A 20,624-nucleotide genomic window follows, 5' to 3' on the forward strand; every position below is an offset into this window, starting at 1 on the left:
ATGTCTTTTGCTGACTTCTGTATTTGAAACAAAGATATCCATACATCTGTGCAATCAAATACAATGGCTCTACTACAATTTCCACTTTTACAAAGCTTGTATATTTTCCATTTATGTTGTTCTTGTAGGGAAGGTAAAAATTCTACTTTATTTTTTAGGTTATAGTTATGGTGGTGTACAGAAAGGCGATATATTGAAAATGAGGTACAAACAATATGAGGAGCTGTTGTATTTGATTGCATTAGATTGAGCAGATGTTCCCAATAAAGTGCTTGGTTGGTGTATATAATGGTGTACTAAAGCTTCATGTGTATAATATCAAGACATAGAATATCTTTTTAGCTAATGCAATGAATGAAATACCCTGATACATAAACTTAAATCTTGACACTGGTGCAAAAGTTAATTTAAAAAACTTTTAAAGAAGTACTGCTCATTGTATGTAGAGTTTTGCCAACAATGGTCTAATATAGCCAGGGATATTAAAGGATTACCTACACTATAAAATGGTATGGTACAATCTTGATAGTAGACAACTTTATATTGTCTCATATATGTAGAGTAATCATTTTGCAACCCGAAGTGGGCAGGAATGGTGTTCCTTGGCCCAACTTTTCTTAATAAGACTTCCAGTTAAAGGCCTTTTCAATATGCAGCTAATTGACCACAGGAGTAGAGACAAGTCCTCTCCCCAATGACTGAAATGTAAGATTCAACATTTATAATCATTAACTCCAGCTCCCTCTAGTGGCTCACTTTCAACTGAGTTTCAGATGGATAAGAGGCATTTTTAATGAAACATAATTTCCAACATTTATGAAAAAAAAACAAACACACACACACACACGCACACTCAAGACAGGTTCAGGACAGAGAAGTATATTTTAGCTAAGTTTGAATAACAATACAGCCTTCACATGAGGCTCAGAAGCATAGAGTATAATATGTATGCATAAATATGCATTCAAAACCACAAACCAAATAAATAAATAAATAAATACTTACAAATAAATAACGAGCATTTTTGTGGAATATACAGTACATCGGTTGAAATGTTTTAGTATTGTCAAGAAGCAGTACCTTATGAGTTCACGGAGCAGGGGAATGGATATTCTGTGTTCAACATGCCCACAGTTGTCCAGATGTTTTTGACACTCGCTGCCCTGACTTGATGGTTTCTGAGCTTTTGTTTTATTTGTTTTTTTTCCTTGACCCATTTCCAGGACAGTGTAGCTGCTTTCAAAACAAACATAAAATGATAAAAACAAGCCAGTTTGTTCACTGAAGGTTCATAGAACCAGCGGCTTCAATTAATGGCTCAATGAACAATTCATACAATGTAAAATACTTAACCAATAGACTCAAGTTATGGTTAAAAACAATTAATGAGGAACATAAAACTAATTTGCCATGGACAAATATGCTGCATGTCAATCACAGGGGAATGCTTCCCTACAATACTGTCTTTTGTTTCCCTTCAAACATTGCAAGTCCCCTAACTATGCGAAAAAAAAAAAAATACTCAAGCCTCATAGATCCTTCAGTGAAATATACCAGCCAATCAAATGGATATTTTGAGAGTTAAATCCGCACCAAACTAAAAAACAAAACACATGTAAATTCAGTTTTAAAAGTGACCGCTACGGTGCATCACTTCCTTGTATGCAAAAAACACTGTGATACCAGTAAATGGAATGAAGTCATATCTACACTGAAATGAGGAGCACTGCCGTACTGTTTAAGGGGGGGTGGGCTGGGGTGAGGGAGTTTGCATACACTTAGCTGGAAAACGGTGAAATGTTTTGTGTTAATGCTGAAATGTCATTGTTCAAAACATTTGTAGAAACATTAGATGTAGAAATGAGGAAAAAAAAAAAGAACAAAAATCAACACTGACCTAATACTGACATGGAAATAAGGACAATTTTACATCGGCTATGTACACCCGTCACATTTTGCTGTCAGAGGAAAGCCTCTTCTTTCTCCTCACAGGATAAAAACTAAAAGCTGAAAGAAACTGCAAAGAATGGGGAAAAGGGATAAGGCAGCAGAATACAGTCTAATGAGATTATCTCCCTTCTAAAAGATGAGTCAGTCTGCAGGTTGGTTACATTTTGTTAGAGTGACAGTGACTACATAGAGGATACAGATAATAAACACTAACAAGTCAAAATACTGCTTAGCCGGGATTTTTTTCTTTTTTGAAGGTCTTCGTCATTACTAAACTGAATTAGGCCTTTCATCTACAGCAAATGTACTAACATACAATATAATACATTCCTATTATCCTGCTCTTCCTATAATCACGAGGCAGAGAGGACATCATTTGATCTACATGAGGGAAATGGCCATCTATGCTTGCTATACATCCAGGCAAATTCCTCTCAGGTCAGTGCATGTTTCTATCTGTCACAGTGCCCGATGACATCTTTAAATACTGAGTGCTAACACTCCTCTTGTGTCCTACAAACTGAGAAGCTAAAGTGCTTGAAGGCCAGCAAGCAAATCGTTTTTAGCTGTTAAAAGTTTGACTGCTGGCCTCAAAGACTTGAGCGCTATTTGAGGCCATCGTTTGTAGCTTTCTTCATTTCGCTACTTGTTCCACTATTCCTTCATAACTTTCCTTTCCTTTTACATACTCATTGGTACATTCGCCTTCCTTCCCTCCCCACCCTTCCCAACCACTCCTCTCAGTGAGTGGCCAGCTCGGGCTCTGTGGAGCGCGTGCTGTAGCCGTTGGCGGGCTGAGGCAGCGCGTTGTCATCCGTCTGACGCTCCTTGGCGGCTGATGAGGGCGCACATGGCCTCTGAGATCGGGAAGAGCCTGTGAATAGTCGTAGGGCACCCCTGCAAATTAGGGAGAACCAATAGAGTTGGGGAGCCATGAGCAGAGCGGCGCCGAGGTTACATTGCCAGGGCACCGACAGGGGAACCATGTGGAACGGAATGGACGCGTACCTGGATCCAAATGAAGCAGACATAAAAGATTGTAGCATTGTAAAACACATGTTCTGGACCTTAATTCATCATGTGGCAGCGCAAGTTACCCGCCCAAGCTCAGCAAGACTTCAGAACATGAGAAAAACAGAGATGGGGAAAAGAAAGACATACCTTCCATAGACGTAGTAGAGGTAAGGGAAGAGGAGGACTCGACAGATGAAAAAAGTGATCAGCATAAGAGCCCCATTCACTTTGTGCAGGAGAGTGTGTTGCTGTTTGTACTGTGAGCGGGAAGAAAAAAAACAGGGGGAGAGAGAGAGAGATAGAGAGAGAGAGAGGGAGAGAGAGGGAGAGAGAGAGAAAGAGAGGGGAGAAGAAAAGCAAGCAGTACAGTTGGGTGAAAGCTGACGGGGTTAATCTTGTTTTGCCATTGTTATACCGTTAATACTGTTATATTTGTTATTACTATCTGCATGAACTGAACAAGTGGCGATGGAGAGCCATGCTGCTGGTTGGACACTGCTTGATTTCTACAGGAGGCAGTGGGACAGAGTGTGTGTTTGTCTCATTTGCTTACAGGCTGTATGAACTTTTATCTGAACTGTCAACCTGCTTCAGTGAGATAACACTGAGGAGGAGCTTACAAACGTTTCCCTGAAAGGATTTTCCTCTTACCCATTCACTTGTTTCATATCGTATAACTCAGTTGTTTTTACTCTATAGGTAAAAGAGGGCCACAGCTTTAAGCCTGCTGTTGTTTACCACATGCACTGTTGTCAGGGACGGGAGGGGCAGGGGTGCTGAGTGATAGAGGGTGGAGGGACAAGCTGATATTGTATCTGCTGAACATCCAGTCTAAATACTAGGGTCTATATTCAGAGGCTAACAGCTGTGGGAGCCTCAGATGGGGGGGACAGGCAGAAAGCAATGGAGGGAATACGTTTTATGCACATTCACACAGACCTAAAATAAATATGGTTGTAGGCGTGGGGGGGTGCAGCTCCTACAATGTGTATTCAAGCAAACTGTTACCAATTAACGACTGATGCTTCTGTTCATGTTAAGACACAGTCGACGGGAGCCGATGTGCGAGAACAAGCTGCGTGCTGGGAATGACCCGAAATGTATTCTCCATGGAATGAAAAGTGGGGGGAGAAAAAAAGGAAGTGAAGAGCGCAGAAGAACTTTAGTGTGACACATGCACATGCAACAACGCACTCAAATCTTCTTTGAGGATGAATAGAGGTTCTCACCTGGATGAGTATTTTTCCTAAGCAGACAGATGGAGTGCTGAGCTCAGCCATGAACATTATACCCTGGAAATAATCTCCCTTTCCTTGTCGCCAAAACTGGAGAGAGAGAAAAAAATGAGTTGATTATTTGTCTAGAAAACAATTACTGCACTGTAAATCTAGCTGGAGTCAACAAATAAAGGATTTCAAAAGCTAAATTCCTGCTCAGAGTCAGACAAACTTTTGGATGGCTTTGCACAGCTTAGTATGATGTGGAAGTTATATCAGGCTTTCTGATCCACTTGCTGTTTCCAACTTTCCATGCACACACAGCTATAATGCACTGACACCGCAGATAAATACCTTTTCAGTTATTTTGGAAATAATAATCCCAACTATACTTTTTAAGACTTTGCATATACTTGCAAAATATTTACACTAAATTCACATACATTGTATGAAGTGTCACCCTCAGTTAATTTCCTTGCTTTTAAAAAAATAAAGTGTTTTTAGGCAAGGTTCATTGCATAGCTTAATATACCTTCATGCTGCACATTGAGACATTAATATGATCATTTAGTTTGTCTGATTCTGAGAAAAAAAGGGAAAACACTGGTACAGTTCCCTCATGAACACACTGTCCTTTTAAACACAACAAAAATATAACAGTGACTATTACATAAAGCAGTGTTTTGCCCTAATCTGACTCCAATCTTAGCTCAACAGAAAGAGCAATGTGTGACAGTTACCACAGAAACAGGGAAGCAGACGGTGACCATGACAACGTGGTGTAGCACCATGAGGAACTCGCGGCGCAAGTAGCTGATCAGCGCTGTGCCCATTTGCTGGGGCGCTGCCGAGGCCTCCTCATGCCCTTTGACCCGTAGCTTATACCAGTAGCACATGAACATGGCGTAGATGTCGTACACAAAGTAGGGAACGGCAAACATGATGTAAGAGCTGGTCAGCCAGTGCCTGTGTGCAGAGGAAGAGAAGCTGGTTATTAAATACAGAAAAGATGACCACACAAAAACTTTTTGATGTGTTTTCCTGTTGAGAAAACAAAATATGTTCTATCTATTATAATTAGTGTAGTGACTATCATCAGTAAAGAAAAGAACAGCATTTCTCCCGTGTTGCAGAATTACCTCAATATAAAAAAATCTCACCTGAATTTAGAGCTATTTAAAAAGATTAATAAATGCTTGCAGCGTTTTATAAGAAGAAAACCCTACAGGAACAGCTTTAATAAAAGCTGTTCATACACTCTTGCACAGCTCCTGACATTTGTGTCGAAGTATCAAGGCACTGAGTGGAAGCTTAATTTCTGTTTTACATTTAATTAGTTGGGATTAAAAAATCCAGTACACTGTGTTAAGATGTCTGTAACATCAAGACAGTATTGGCTAATCACACGAGATGAAAAATATTCTGATGAGTATTTCTTGACTCACTGGTCCTCGAGGATGTCATTGCAGGAAGAAGCAATAATGTAGCCAGCTGAAGAAGCCATGACTGCCTGAACTGACGACACCAACCTGGGAACAGAGAGTGGAAAGTAAACAGAGGCTGACGCAGTCTCATAAGCTAATGTGTTGAAAGGCTTTTGACTGTATAGGTAACACACAGTAAGACAGTAGCACCATTAAAAGTACTAGAATTTTCTGGAGGCCGCACAATATCTTTGTATCCACAAGGTGTTCACATGAAAAACCAAACACAAACCAAAAAACAAGTTTAATAAAGTCTCACCTGGCAGATACGATGACTGCATCTCCTTCGCTCCACCTCAGCGCTGGGATGGACTTGAGGCATTGTTTAGACAGAAGAAAAAGGCCTGGAAAGAACACAGACCCAGCAGCTAGGATGGTCAGCATGGTCCCTTGCAATGTGTCTGAGAGGCAAAAAGTTCAGCGGGCAATCTGGTCCTTGAGATTTGTCGCTCTTTCTCCTCTCTGAAAAACAGACACACACACACAAAATCAAAACAGTGAATAAACAGTTCATATTGATCCCACCTGTAGCAACTTGGTTATGTATTAAGCTGCATTGGCTAAAGATAACACAGTCAAAGTCCAACATATGTGGCAGTAAATTATTCTGGCCTGTGTAAAGGCTTGCAATGATCACGATAAAGATGAAGTGGGATAGGGGGAGGAGGTAACAGTCCACACATAATGTTGGGGGAAAAAGGTGAAAGAGGACAGTGTATGGGATCACAGGCAGAGGGAGACCACATATATGCTGAATACAGGGTGCAGAATATCAGATAGGAGGCCCCTTTGTGCAGCATGCTGTAAGCCTTGTAAGCCTTATTCACGTTCCCATTTATTCCTGGGGGCAACCATGTGGTAGCTACATGCGGTTTTGCAGTTTGCTTACACTAGACTAGCTGACTCATTAAAAAGTTGAAGTCCATTAGGAAAAAATACGCATTGCGCTATTTTTAAAAATCCTGCTAATATCAATATAAGAGAGGTTTGCTGTTGGCGGCTCATAGCTCCTGGCGACACCGCTAGGCTGATGTTACCTGTTAGTGGTAAAAGCTTTGGCAGGCACCAAACAGACTACACTGACTACAACTGTTAACCATTACCGCGGGCTCAAGTTTGTGCTAAATCCATAATGTCAAATTCACGCTAATTTAGAGCTAACTAGTTGAGCCAACAGTGACAGTACGTTGCTTGCAGGTGTCCAGGTAGTCACCTTGTTAACAGGTTCAAAAAACACACATAGCCAACCTTGAAGTGAACAGAGACAATACTGCTAACATTAGATATAACCCCTCGCCTTAGTGAGCATGGGCAGCTGTCTGCGCCCTTAACAATGACGCTAGAGATGCTAGCTTATCTCTGGGAGTCACCGCCGAGTTAGCAGCCGTGTCGTCTGGACCACAGTGAAATAAAGACAGCTAGCACGGTGATGACACCCAATAATCCACAGCTCATTACTCAAAGTGTCATTGTCCGTGTTTTGTCAATCATTCACGACAACGTTACGATGTCTTTCGCCTGTTTTGGCAGCTTGTTATTTGTTTGTAGCACAGTTAGCAGCTAAACCCGACACCCGTGGCTAACTTACCGGGCTAACACATTTGTGGAGTTTACACAATGTTTAGTAGAACAAAACGAGGGGCAGAAATAATAATGTTAAAGTAGCATTTACACAGAGAGTCTGTGGAGTCCAGTCAGCGGCCGGTTGAAGCTGGTGTCCTGCAGGAAGCGTAGAGAGGTGTCCCGGGGGTCTCCGCCTCGATGATCCGCATGTTTATGGGGCCACTTCGATGTCTGGAGGGGAGCAGCAGCGAGCTAACGCTAGCTTGCAGCAACTTAGATCGAAATCTGTGTGAGGGTAGCTCAAAAAGAGCATCGGTGACTAAATTGCGATGTAGGCAGCTTATAAGCAGCTGTCAAACTAAAAACGCGGTAAGCCGACGACAAGACAATGACTGATCCGGGGAGTGAAGATAGTGTTAGCAGGAGCCGGCCAGCCGCTATGTCATCGCATCTGTCTCGCTACAGCAGAGATACTTCAGCCTCGCAGATGCAACGTTGACTCAACACTGTGCACTGCTGCGCCAGCTACTTCCTACAGGTCCAGGCAGCAGCTCGTGTCATGACGAGAAATTTGCACCAGTCACTGCACTGCATCTTGTAAATTGGATTTTTTTCCATGCAGGGAAACGTTGAATGGAGGCCACCTATTCCAGCTGCATTCATACTTTGCAATATTCACTCATGCAAGCAAAAATACATCACATATGTGTATTTAATTAGAAAATTATTGCTGTTTCAAGAATTAAACACAGCTAGATAGTTGCATAATCATTCATGTAGTTGTGCTTATGAAGACTTAAAAGGGTGGTTATCTTTGATAGATAACTCATTTGACCTTTGAATGGAGCAACGTTTGCAAATATAGTCACCATTTATCAGCCCTTATCAGAGATACTAGTGGGATCATGGTGCGGATATTTTGCTGTCTTGCAAATCTTGACATGATCGGCGACTTTCACAGTACAGACCAATCAGTGCACTGTCCAGGCTTTGGAGTGATTACCCGATTTTGTCTTTTAAAGCTTAAGACATGACAGGAGTAACGGTTTGCACTGTAACTTTGCTGTTTTCATCTTTATTGGCCAAGTATGTTTACACATACAAGGGATTTGACTCCAGTTTAGTGGCTCTCTATGGACTAACACAAAATAAAATCAACAGAAATATACACAAGGAAAGACTACAAGTGAAACCATTTACTAATATAACTATAAACGAGATGTAAAGAGTACTGAGATAAATATTAAATGGTTAAAAAAAGACGTTACTTTATATCTAGACATAGCCTATAGTAGCTGGTTATGTTCAGTATATAGCCTACAGCCCGTTCAAATATTCAGTAAAGAATGAAATGTATTGCATATTTTAGTTCAGTGTTTATGAAAATGGTTTAATTATTTAGTGGAGCTGTGGTCAAACCAGTTGTATATTCTCTCCAACACATATTGTGCGTTCATATTTGGTAGTTTATTCAAACCTTGTGCAGGAAGTAGTAAGAACATAAATGAGTGCATGCAGACACATACTGCATATGTACTACACATATATGACATACATACTTGCCAAAAAATAAATTTGAAAAAAGCTAAAGTAGAAAAAGAAATACATAAACTTGAGTGAGCTTCATAGTGTGAGATATACCCTTTTAAGTTATATATTGAAGAGATGTAGCACTAATAATAAAAGATATATTGAAACAAAGCCAAGGTTTCAACATTGGTCCATTTATGACTGCTCAGCAATGTTGATTAACTTCCTAAAATATTATTAACTTTTAATGATGTCATTTAAAATTCAGTGAGTGCAGGATAGAAGTCAAACTACATTTCAGTAAGACAAATTAATTAAGTACAATTTTCCAGTTTTGGTCACCAGACATGAAGCTCAGGGGTTGAAAAAAGGAGCAGCCTTGTCTTTGGACTGTAAGATCCAATGAAACACACATTTGCCATAAATTACAAGACTCCCTGAAGACAACAACTGAAAAGAACATTTTGTCCCTAAAAGATGGAGTGTCGACGTATAAGGAAAAATCTGCCCTGCTGGGGTTTAGTTCACCCCATGACTTGTGTTCCCTATTTAGTATTTCCAAACATTACTTTCAATAATCTGTAGAAAATATGGCTGAACCTTTTATGTTCAAATGTCCTATATAATGAGAACAAGATAACATCATGTGTTTCTGCTTGTATTTCAGTATTCAGGCTACCTTTGTTAGAGAGAATTAGTTTCTTCTTGTAATGATTGTTAAACACTGGGAAACATACAGGGGAAGTGCTTTAAGCGGAATAAGTAATGGGTCAACATGAGAAGAAGCTGATCCTGCACACTGTTAATACATGGTAAAATTACTGAATATTTCAATAGATTTAAATAGAATTTACCTCCACACATTTATTGAATACATTTATCAAAAGTGTTGACTATGGGATCAGATTTTTTTCTCTGATAATCAAAGGCTGACATTAAAACCTTAAACCAAGTGTTTAATTGTTAGAAAACTTTCTAGTAACTTCTCTTCCAGCTGTGTCTGAATTATCTTGATGTGAATTTGCATTTTTCACATTTTGCAGGTTATCAATGGAAACATGTTTTCCCACTAACAGTGTTAATGTGTTTAAGGATTGATTTGGTTTTCATCTTTTGTCCAGTCCAGAGGGCACCACATGTGCAACAGAATCACTACATGCAGGTCAAACATCTGGCCAGGCAACATTACATCCTGAACAAACAACTGTCTGTGTCCATACCAATCACCTGGAGCTGTGGACGTGTCAATAATGAAGCTAAGTAAAAAAAGGGGCAAATGTAAATGAACAAATCAGCACATGACACAATTCCTGTTTACCCATTTTACTTTAAATTGTCCAAATTACAAAATAATAACATGATCTCTACTTCATCTACAAAATAACATAATATTTATGACTGTAGTAAGCATCATCGATTTTTTTTTTTTTTTTTTTTTTTTTGCTTTAACAACCTTTTGGACATGCATACTGTTGAGAAATATAAAAATATAAATATAAATACATCCCATTAATATTGTTAATGAATCCATGACTAAGATTTGAAATATTTCATCATAAAAGAATTAAAATGCAGTTGAGTACGATAAGGCATTAAGATGTATCACAAGAGCTGTACAGAATCCTAGAGTAGAGAGGTATTATTTTTTTCTTAGTGTAATGGAGGAAACCTAAAATTAACTTTTAATAATCACTACTTTTTCTCAACAGGAAGAACACATTTCCAACGGGAAAAAAAAAAGAAAAAACAAAAAGGAAGAAAGAAACAACTCTACAGATTTCAAGGTAACATATTAACACAAAACCGAAAAAAGCACTCCAGTACAGATTTGTTTTACAGCATACTAAGTGGTGCAGTCAATCTCTTATTGTACTTATTAGCCCGACTTATGACATGATAAGCCCTTTCGACACCACGTCACTCACAATATAACTCAAAGCAACCAAAAATATCCAACGGACAAGTGACCATTCTTCACGTGATAAATGTAGAACGATAATGACTTGCGTTCAGAACATTTTATGTGCTATACAGATTGTTAAATGACTAATTCTAATGCATAAGTCTCACTCATTGGACTGGTACGTAGAGAAAAAAAACAAAAAAGGACTATGGCAATGACAGTTACAATCAAATGAATGGCCAACAATGTTAAATTCTTTTTTTTTTTCTTTGAATAAAATCAACACTTTTATAAATATTATCGTTTACAGCCAACTAACTTAAGTGGAACCGCTTAAAGTTTCTTTTGACGTGACAGCTCCCTAACAATAAGCATGACTGAGCTAGCTTGTTTTCATGCAAAAGGTAGATTTTCAGGTGCAAGAATCGCCATGTCAGAAGCTGAAATGTTGATTAGCTGTTAGCTGTATGTTGTTTTTTTTTGTTTTTTTTTTAATTTAATGGCCAGACCCAGAGAGGAAGACTCAGAGCAAGAAAATCCAAGAAATTTCAAACCCATTTTGATTTCCATTTTGATCCTCACTGAATCAAACATTTTTAAGGTGCTTGACACTCCTGAACACAACTCTATCCTTATCTTATCTCTGTACCTTTTTAGGAAATAAATGAACAAGTACATCCCACGACTCCATACGTCCATCCTGATCTAGAAACAGCCCTCTAAAAACTTAATAAACTAGCATTACAGCCTTGCAAAATCAAATGTTGATTTTACCTTTGTGAACAAACAAGCTAACATGCTAAAGAAGCCCTGACTTGCGCGCACCCAAACACACGACGTCCCTTCTAATGTATTTTTTTTAGTTTTTATACCCCCTTTGTTAGGTTTTCTGAGAGTTATTCTCAACCTTAACTACTTCTTAACGCAAGCCATTAGGATTCTTAGTAAGTGAGCTGCAAAATGGAGGTAAGATCAGAGCTGGTGTGAGATATACAGTACTTGGTGCACTTGCAGAGAGCAGCCAATGCCAGGGAAAAGGGGAGGGGGTAGAGAGAGAGAGGGCAGAGAGGGGAGAGTAATACAGTAGATGCTCACAATACCACAGTTTCATTAGAGTCTTAAATGCGCAAGAGCGTTCAGGAATATTGAGACGACACATCCTAGCGTCATATGAACCTGCTGCAGCCACACTAGTCCCTCTTTCCATGACTTGAATGTCACCACGCAAAGTCGTTGCACTTCCTTTTTCTCCTTTTTTTTTCTCTAATGCTCCAGCTCTGTAGCTCTGAGGTGATAACTGCCCTTGAGTGCTGACTGGTGTTAACCCCCCCTCCCAAAACCCCCCACCCCACCCAACCACCACCACCAATCCTAACCTAACTGAAAACTGAAACCAGAGCAGCATCTACACGTACCTTCAACCTTCTCTAACCTTGCCCTCTGTTAAGGGACTGAGGTTATTATTGCTGAGCTCTCTTATGCTAACTGTGGGACTGTGGCGCTGCAATGCTAGAGCAGTCTGTGACAAGCAGGTCCACCACCGTATTACCGGCGACGTAGACAGTGGGCGCTGTCACCATGTTGCTAAGGGAGACAGAGCTGCTGGCACCCACGTTAGAAGTGACGGGGCTCGGGGCACCCTGACTGTTGGTGTGGGTGCCCATGTGACCCTGGAGCTGGGTAGGTGTCTTGCAGTGGACGCCGCATAAGTGGCAGACGAGTATGCCACCAGAGGCCGTGCCGCCAAAACCTCCCGGGCTGTCCTTCCACTCCTGGCCATGGTGCTTCTGGGCGTGGACACGGAGGTACGTCAGTGTGGTGAAGCCTGATGGATGAAAGGAGGGTAGGGAAAAAAAAAAGTTATTAAAAAAGAGTTATTTCAGCAAGAGATTTCATAACATATGTTCATTCAGCCCTAAAACACACAAAAACTGACTGCTTAAGGACAAAAATTTAATCGTTCATCATATGCTATATATGCATTTAATGTAAACTAGTAAAGCAAAGCATCAGTACTCACTGCGGTTACAGAGGTGGCAGGCATGGTGTTGCGACTGGTTGTGCACCCTCATGTGATCTGTGATGTAAGCAGCTGACAGGAGCTTGCCACAGATGTGACACGGGACCTTTTCCTCATGGCGAATCATGTGCGCACGCAAACGATCCTTTGTAGCAAAGCTGGACTCACAGGTCTGAAAGAAGAGGGAATCAATGTGTGACTATGGAGAAATGTATAAAACAATCTACACATCTACTGTATGTGTTCTTTAACTTTTACAGTTTGAAAAGCTAAAAAATGTATTAGATGAATGTCTTGTAATGGCTACAAGATGACAAATATCAGGCTTTACCTCCATGTACTTTATCCATATCAGTTTTTATGGTTATATCCTTGCTGTTCATTCATGTAAAGAGATATTTGCCTGAAGCAGGTGAATATACAGATATGATCACCGTAATGTATAAGATGGTAACCTTGAGTCATCGGGCACACTGTGTGCATGTAAACATAGTCATTGTTACCATGAATGGACTGAAAACAGAAGCTGTGTGGAGCTGCTAAGTGAAGATATTACAGAGTAAACATGAGGTACCGGGCATTTAAAGGGTCGCTCCGAGGAGTGCACCTGTCTGACATGACTGTTGAGATGGTCAGGTCTTGGGAAAGAAAGAGAATAAACATATTAGAAATTAAGTACAGCATAAATGCATAGATCTGAGAGAGTTTTTTCTTGTGTGAATCGAGGCTCTAAGGATAATTATGTATTGCTGTACAGATTGTAAAGCCTCATTGTGAGTTGACTTAAGACCAGGCAATGCTTCAAGCTTTCACACACAAAATGATGTCAGCTGTTCATTAAAAGCCTCTGTGTGATTGTTGGGAACGTGGCAGCACTTATATTATGACAGTAGGGTTAAACCTTTCCGTAGCATCACCTTGAGAAAGCCTTGCCACAGTGGGGGCAGACGTAAGGTTTCTCCACACCGCCCTGGTGGGATCGCACATGGTGGCTCATGCGGTCCTTCCTCTTGAAGCGCTGCTGGCAGATGGGACAGGAGAACGGCTTCTCGTCTGAGTGGGATAGGCGGTGGCGGTTGAGATGGTAGACATCGCGGAAGGCCTTCCCGCACGTCTCGCAGGCGTGGTTCTTCCTCACCGGGTTTGGGTTGGGGTTTGCGGGCCGCTGAGGAAAAACAGACGAGCGGATAAAACACACTACAGAGTTTAGACGGGAAATAGTTTCAACATGGGATCACACACAGAGGGACGACACTCATCGACGACTATCTCAGAATCTTTTGTTGAAAACATGCCATAACCACACACACACATTTATACCAATGAAATACGTGATTTGTACCACAAAGTTGCATTTCGTCCTTTCTTGCCAAATATCTCTAACAGTTGATTTGCATGTTAGATGAACTACTTTGCACTAAAGTTTTTAACTGCTCTTGCAGTGCTTGTGTTACAGAGAACATGCAGGGGAGCGTGGGGGGGGCTTCTAGCACGTGTTTCTCAAACTTAAGTCAGGGGGACCAGCGCCAAACACTGGGATGGATTTTACTGGTCCCTGAGATGACGACTGTACATGGACATTTAGTCATTTAACACAAATAGGAAGCAGGTGATGTACAGTAACTGCTTATCCCAACAAAGTCCCAAACAGTAAAAGAAGATGGCTCAACCATCCCTGGGGCCAGGCAGCTTAAGAAACAACATGCTTGAAGGTTTGGGGTTGACGACAGCCATCTCCACACGGCCCTGACCCACCTGTACTGTCGCCCCTGTGGCCATGACGACAGCAGCAGGAGGCGGAGCATGGGGGTTAACACTCGCCATTACGTTTGGCATGGCTACCCCTTCACCATCCTGACTACCCAGGTGAGGCTGCTGGGCCCCCGCCAGCACGCCGGGAGGGGCGAGAGGGGGAGGTGCGGAGAGGTGTAGCAGGGAGAGGGGAACTGTGGGCCTCTCCACCCTCCCTCCAGCCCCCACCGCCATCACCGACGGGGCCGCCACCGCCATCGCCACCTGGCCGGCTGCTCCCTCCTTTGCCCCCTCCGCCTGCTCTCTGGCCCTGTCCTTCATGCGTACCCCAGTGTGGACCGACTGGTGCCGCCGCAGGTTGTAGTTGTTCTTGAACTGCTTGTTGCAGATGGCACAGATGTGGGGCACGCGGGGCGGCCGAGACACTGGCTTCACTGGACCAGAGCGAGGCAGGAGAACAGACAGAGAGAGAGAAGTTTTAGTCTCAACCTAGGTCATGTTAAATACATCGTTTTATAATAAGAAGCTATAATATGACACATGATTAGAAAAAGAGGTTAACATACTAAATATTTGGTCATTCGGTTATTGGTGCTGATATGAAAGTTTCATGTTATTATTACTTGTCTGAGATGGTCAAGAGATCTTTCTATCAGTCATTGTTTTTGGTGAAAGATGAGTTGATCAACATCAAATTAATCAGCATTTCTGATTAACGATTATCAACACTAAAGATTTACTGTGTTCAGCTTCTCAAAAAGTTGCTGCTTCTGCCTGCTTTCTATCAATGTGAATCAAATATTTTTAAGTCAGACAAAACAAGCAATTTGCAGATGTGGAACTTTTTAAAAACATAGATTAACAGATTAAGCACTAACTAATTAATTGTTAAATAATCAGAAATAAGCACAATGAGCTGCTGCAACTAATGATTATTCTCATTACTGGTCAATCTGAAGATTATTTTCTTGATTCATCTATGAATTTATAAAATGTAAAAAGTGGCAAATGTCTATTATAATTTCCTAGAGGCTAAGAGGACGTCTTCTTCATTTTGCTGCTTTTGTCTGAAAAACACTCACAAACCCAAATATATTCAGTTCATTGTCGTCAAGGGATGAAAAAAAACAGCTAATATCCACACCTGAGAGGCTGAAAGCAATAAAAAATTTGACATTTTAAAAAATTATTCAAATCAATTGATCAATTAGTAGTTGCTCACTTATTTTCTGTTGATTATTTTATTAACTAATCAGGTTGTATCCTGAATATAGCTCCACTAGGCAGCATGGATCAACCAGTTTGGTTGAGTTAATGATGTTATATGTAACTTTGACTTTTAAATCATTTAAAAAGTGACACTTCTGATTGTGGCGAAAGACAACTGGTCACATTATCATGATTAAGGACTAATAAAAGGTAATTACACCTTATTTATTAAAGATATAGCTGCTCAGCAATGTTGAGATGCTGTTGAACAGTCGTTACATTTGCAAATGACCCAAAACATCCAAGTTTCAACGAGGTTCGTATCACTGACTGAGTTCAGTGTGGGTCACTGGATCATCTAAATTAGAGTTATGTGTTATTTAATCACCTCCACAGGTGAGTGTGATGAGTGCAGTGCAGTGTCTCTCACCAGGCAGGGGTTCCTCACTGAGAGCAGCAGTGTCCACAGTCGAGGGAGGCTGTGCTATGTGCTCTGTGGGTGGGGTTTGGGGAGAACTCGTATGCACTGGCATGAGCTCTGATTGGAGGCTCCCCTCCACTTGGTTTTGGGTGGGAGTATTCTGGAGAAGCAAGTAGAAGGCCATCACCAAATGTAAACACAAGTCACAGCATTATCTTGAGGTGCAACGTTGTAACACAAGGTGTGACTGGACACACATGAGAGGCCTGTGTGTGTGAGACAATGCGCGCAGTTAACATGAGGGCAGAAAATAAGTGGCTGCTCACCAAGCCTACCTGGAAGAGAAAATTGCTCCAAGCAGCATCCATTTTGCGCCACAACGATGGAGATTATAAAGTCAGCTGCTGATTGAGATCGAGGAGAGCAGCCTTTGCATGGTTTGGATCGGAACACCGATGATCGAGGCGCACACAGTCGCCTGTCCTGCAGCAGAAACGACGGGCGTCTGGATATTCTTGAAAAAAAACGCGAACAAAGTCGGCTGCAAAAACGCTTTTTTTCTTCTCATTGAGGTAGCATAATGCTGTCAATTAAAATGCACGCAGCTGTTGACTAACGCAGGCTGCGGCACACAGGCAGGAGTGGAGCAGGCCAGCTCCAATAATGGCCTGTTTCTCTTTGACTTTGGTTTCTAAGTTTAATTACTTAAACACTCATCTAACTAAAACGCAACATCACACAACAAACTGCTTTAAAAAAAAAAACTAAAAAAAACGCATATTACAGTATTACACTTTAGCAATAAACATTCACCATTCTACGTGAAATAAATGCGTTTTTACGCACCAGAACAAATATGGGTTATAATACGCGTATCTGATAGCACAGAAGGTCATGCTTTGTTTTTAATTTATGAATCTATTTTTCCGATTTCCCCCAATAGGCCAATCGGGTGTTTGTCGAAGCCTCGTTGTTGGATTCAAGCCCTGACCCCGGCGAGCGGCGCTCTCGCCGGGCCGCAGCCTATCGCTCCACCTCGGCCGCTCAGCTGCGAGGATGTCATCTTTCTTTTTTTATCGCCCGCTCTCCCTCCTCCCTCCCTGTCTCTTTCTTCCTTTTCTTTTTTAATTCCTCTTTCTTCTCCCCCTCCTCTCCTTTTCTCGCACCGCTATGTCCCACTTGCTCTTAAAGGGATAGGGTTTCCTCTTTGGACACCCCCCTCTCATTTCCGTCTCCCTCGGCGGAGCCTATCCTCTCCCCTTCCTTCCTGGGCGTTTCGGCCGACACAAAATGCAAAACACAGTGTGTGTGTATGTGAATGTGTTTTTTCCCCCCTTTTCTCTCCAGGCCAGCTGGAACAGATCTCCCGCACCGCAGAAAACAGCCAGAATGACTTTCTATTAACGGAGAAATGACAGACGATTCTTAAAGGGCAGTGCGCAGATCCTCCCAGTCAGCCTGTAATCATGATGTCAGAGTCAGATATAGTACACAGGACGGATAGCAGCTCAGGATGCACATGAGAAATAGATGAGAACAGTTGTTGGTATTGCATATGTGCAGTTTTAAAAACGGACAACAAACATGTAAATACAAACACACATGTTGTCGTAGCTCACTTTTTAGAATTACATTCATTTCCTGAATATTTTCTCTAATACTACCTTTAACAACTCACCTCAAAATCAGCTTTTTCTCAATTTGGAAAAAGCTGTCCCCAAGTAACTGGTCCTGTGTCTGAGCCTTGTCTATGGCAGACCCAAACACATTGTAATATACAGTATGTATGTATATATATATATATAAATGCTAGTGTTTTAAACCTATTAATACCTCCAATTTGTGAGAATTAATATCAATTAATTGATGAGTCAATTGACTTAAAATTAATTGGAAGCTTTTTTCATATTCAATTAATATAAATAATTATTTTACAGCAAAAATACCGTATCCAGCTTCTCATGGTGAATATTTGTAAGTCTTCTATAATTATAAACTGAATATTTTTGGGTTTATGACTATTTGTCAGACCAATAAAGACATTTTAATGCATAACTTTGGTCTTTGGGAATCTGTAGATCATTCCTACAATTTATCGTTTTGTGAATTATCAAAAAATGCCCTTTAAAGCCAATCAATTATCCAAAACCCAAATATATTTAATTCAGGATGATAAATATATATTTTTAAAAAGCAGCAAATTGCCTCATTTGAGAGAATAAAACAAATAAATGTTTGACCCTATGTCATTATTTTTGCTCCAAAATGACCGAAATGATGACATTCATATAGTTGTAAGATGTTTTTCTGACGATAATAAACATCATATAAATGATTTAAAAAATGACATCTGACGAAATCAAGACGAGTTAATGTGTTAATATCAATTTATTATCTTTTTTAAATTACTTTTTAAAGCACCCCATTTCTTTTCCAATACATGTGTTAAGACCCTTCGTCCGTCTCCTCCTCAAGCTTGTAATTGCTTGATTTGAATATTTAATAAGGATTTCAACACCCCACCCCCCACCCCACCACCCACCACCACAAAAAAACTCTGCAAAACACTGATGGGCCTGTTTTGCTTCTTCTTCTTCTTCATCATCATCATTCTTCATCCAGGCATGATGCAGGGATTGACACTCCCTCGCTCTTCGCTGACCTCTGACACTGACAACGACCCGTCTACAAATACTACCACACTGATTTCCCCAACACAAAACGAGCATGTTGCCATGGTGAGGCCTGTCCCGAAATCCACCAGTCATAGTTTATATAAGGAGTTTATGCATGCACTGAGATTCCAACCAAGCATAAAGTAGTAGGTTATACAGGGAATTGGCTTGAGCTGGTGTTTCTGAGTCATACAAACAGCAGGGTGATTATCTTTTTTCTTCTTTTTTTTTTCCTTTTTAGTAAAATAATAAAACCAACAACAACAACCAGAAAAAATAAATAAAGTCCAGTCTGATCTCCTTCAAGTAATCGACAGCCCAAAAAGAAGGGAGACAGAAGCTTTGGGCCTCAGCAGCAACATGTGCACCAATGCTCATGAAACACTGATTGGTCTCTCAGTCTGTGAGGACGGGCTGCTCCGGTCACTGCTGCTGCGCCGGCACAAGAGGGTGCACGATCACAGCAGCTCAGTCGAGGCCTATCCTCTTACTTCTTCTTCTTCTACTTCTTCTTCTACTTCTTCTTCTTCTGTTTCATCACACACCTCCAGCTTGTGGCACCCCATCAGCAGTACGATTATCAGGATTGTGTGTGTCTCGCTTCTTTTTTGTTAGTTTTTTCTCTATGTGGAAACATATTCCTGAACTGAAAACAAAGAAGTAAAAAGGAAAAAAAAAAAAAAAAAAAACAGCATTTACATTCCAGTGGCCAATTTTAAAAATCAAGGTTTTTTTTTTCTTCGTTTTTTTTTCTACAATACGAGTCCAGAGGAGGAGGTCAGAGTTCACATGAATCAGTGTTATTTCTTTGCCCCCCCCCCCCACCCCCTCTTCCCTCTTCAGTGGGGTGTTGCTGTTTTTAGAAGTGTCTTTTAAAATTCAATTATTTTGTTGTCTAAAAAATAAAATAAAGTGGCAATATAACTAGACTTTACCACTCGACACACACATACAGAAATCATTAACAATTCTTTTTTTTTTTTTCTTTTTCTTTTTTTTTTTTTTTTTACAGCTTGCCAACCCTCCCTCCCTCCCCCCTTTCCCCTCGGTCAAAAGTGGGCCCTTTTCTTCCTTCTCGCAAGAAAAATGTGAACATGATTACAACAACAATTACATCAGGATTAGTTATGGTAATATTGACACCTATAGAAAATGCAGTCGGAGTTGTTGCTCTAAATCTTGACTTTCAATACTCATTTGAATATATCAAAATTACTATCGTTATCTTTGTTACTCTATAAAACCAATGACTCGTTTTGTTTTTAATATTCCCATAAATATGTACAACAAAGATCAAAAACGTGGGACGAGTGACCTTAGATGCCAGTGAAACTTGGACAGGTACGGTACATTTCAAATGTGTTTGGTCATGTTTTACAAATGCTTCTATCTCATGCATTGGAGTGACTCCCCGTAGACACCTATGTTGTTTAGATACTCAATATGTCACGGATGCCAGAAAGCTTTTTTTTTTTTTTTTTTTTTGGATTTGTACACGTCCACTCAAATAATGTGTTTCCTCATCCCAGCTGCATTTCCGAACAGAGTCTCTCGCCTTTACAAACATTCTGTGTATTCATACTTGGTTTAAATCATCTTGCAGTCATCAAATTAAAAAGAATTTGATGGCACGACATCCCTTTAAGAACCCCTTAAAGGCATTGGTGACGCTCCAAGCAACTTGTTTTTGTGTTGGTTTTTTTCATACACTTAATACAAAAAAATATCAATAAAACATCAACAAATATCAGTTGTAAATCAATAAAAAGTGTTTTTCAGTCTCCGGCAGGCCAGAGACTAAAGCAAACCATCTTTTGTGATTCTCCTTCCCCTCCTTTTCCCTCTCTGGGGCCCAAGTTACGAGTGCTTGCTAGATATATCTGGAC

At 40.6% G+C, this 20,624-nt stretch overlaps 2 protein-coding genes across 4 annotated transcripts; both read right to left on the reverse strand.

The window, feature by feature from the left end:
- Positions 1-1,378: 1,378 nt before the first annotated feature.
- Positions 1,379-7,907, reverse strand: tlcd3bb (TLC domain containing 3Bb). Of its 2 annotated transcripts, none has more exons than XM_053341386.1 (7): positions 7,338-7,907; positions 5,925-6,127; positions 5,627-5,710; positions 4,922-5,147; positions 4,194-4,289; positions 3,112-3,221; positions 1,379-2,958 (listed from the first exon to the last, which is right to left on the reverse strand). In XM_053341386.1, exons 2-7 carry the CDS (start codon positions 6,047-6,049, stop codon positions 2,691-2,693), a joined length of 909 nt encoding a protein of 302 aa, XP_053197361.1. In that variant the 5' UTR covers positions 6,050-6,127; positions 7,338-7,907; the 3' UTR covers positions 1,379-2,690. The 2 variants fall into 2 exon arrangements, 1 of the variants encoding a protein (XP_053197361.1); XR_008323542.1 differs by having other exon boundaries at positions 2,928-2,958; positions 3,973-4,289.
- Positions 7,908-12,022: 4,115 nt separating this feature from the next.
- Positions 12,023-17,486, reverse strand: mazb (MYC-associated zinc finger protein b (purine-binding transcription factor)). Of its 2 annotated transcripts, none has more exons than XM_053341778.1 (7): positions 16,390-17,486; positions 16,073-16,223; positions 14,437-14,867; positions 13,599-13,846; positions 13,256-13,319; positions 12,682-12,853; positions 12,023-12,486 (listed from the first exon to the last, which is right to left on the reverse strand). In XM_053341778.1, exons 1-7 carry the CDS (start codon positions 16,429-16,431, stop codon positions 12,143-12,145), a joined length of 1,452 nt encoding a protein of 483 aa, XP_053197753.1. In that variant the 5' UTR covers positions 16,432-17,486; the 3' UTR covers positions 12,023-12,142. The 2 variants fall into 2 exon arrangements, with proteins under 2 accessions (XP_053197753.1, XP_053197754.1); XM_053341779.1 differs by having other exon boundaries at positions 16,399-17,485.
- Positions 17,487-20,624: the final 3,138 nt, after the last annotated feature.

This window comes from Scomber japonicus, chromosome 20 (genome assembly GCF_027409825.1).
Source record: "Scomber japonicus isolate fScoJap1 chromosome 20, fScoJap1.pri, whole genome shotgun sequence".
Taxonomy (NCBI): domain Eukaryota; kingdom Metazoa; phylum Chordata; class Actinopteri; order Scombriformes; family Scombridae; genus Scomber; species Scomber japonicus.

Coding starts and splice junctions, on each gene's coding strand:
- mazb (XM_053341778.1), bottom strand. CDS start 16,431: ATGGATGCTGCTTGGAGCAATTTTCTCTTCCAGGTAGGCTTG. Junction 16,224..16,389: donor TTCTCTTCCAGGTAGGCTTG/GTGAGCAGCCAC, acceptor TTGCTTCTCCAG/AATACTCCCACCCAAAACCA. Junction 14,868..16,072: donor CAGTGAGGAACCCCTGCCTG/GTGAGAGACACT, acceptor GCTCTGGTCCAG/TGAAGCCAGTGTCTCGGCCG.
- tlcd3bb (XM_053341386.1), bottom strand. CDS start 6,049: ATGCTGACCATCCTAGCTGCTGGGTCTGTGTTCTTTCCAGGCCTTTTT. Junction 5,711..5,924: donor GCAGTCATCGTATCTGCCAG/GTGAGACTTTAT, acceptor CTCTGTTCCCAG/GTTGGTGTCGTCAGTTCAGG. Junction 5,148..5,626: donor AATGACATCCTCGAGGACCA/GTGAGTCAAGAA, acceptor CTCTGCACACAG/GCACTGGCTGACCAGCTCTT.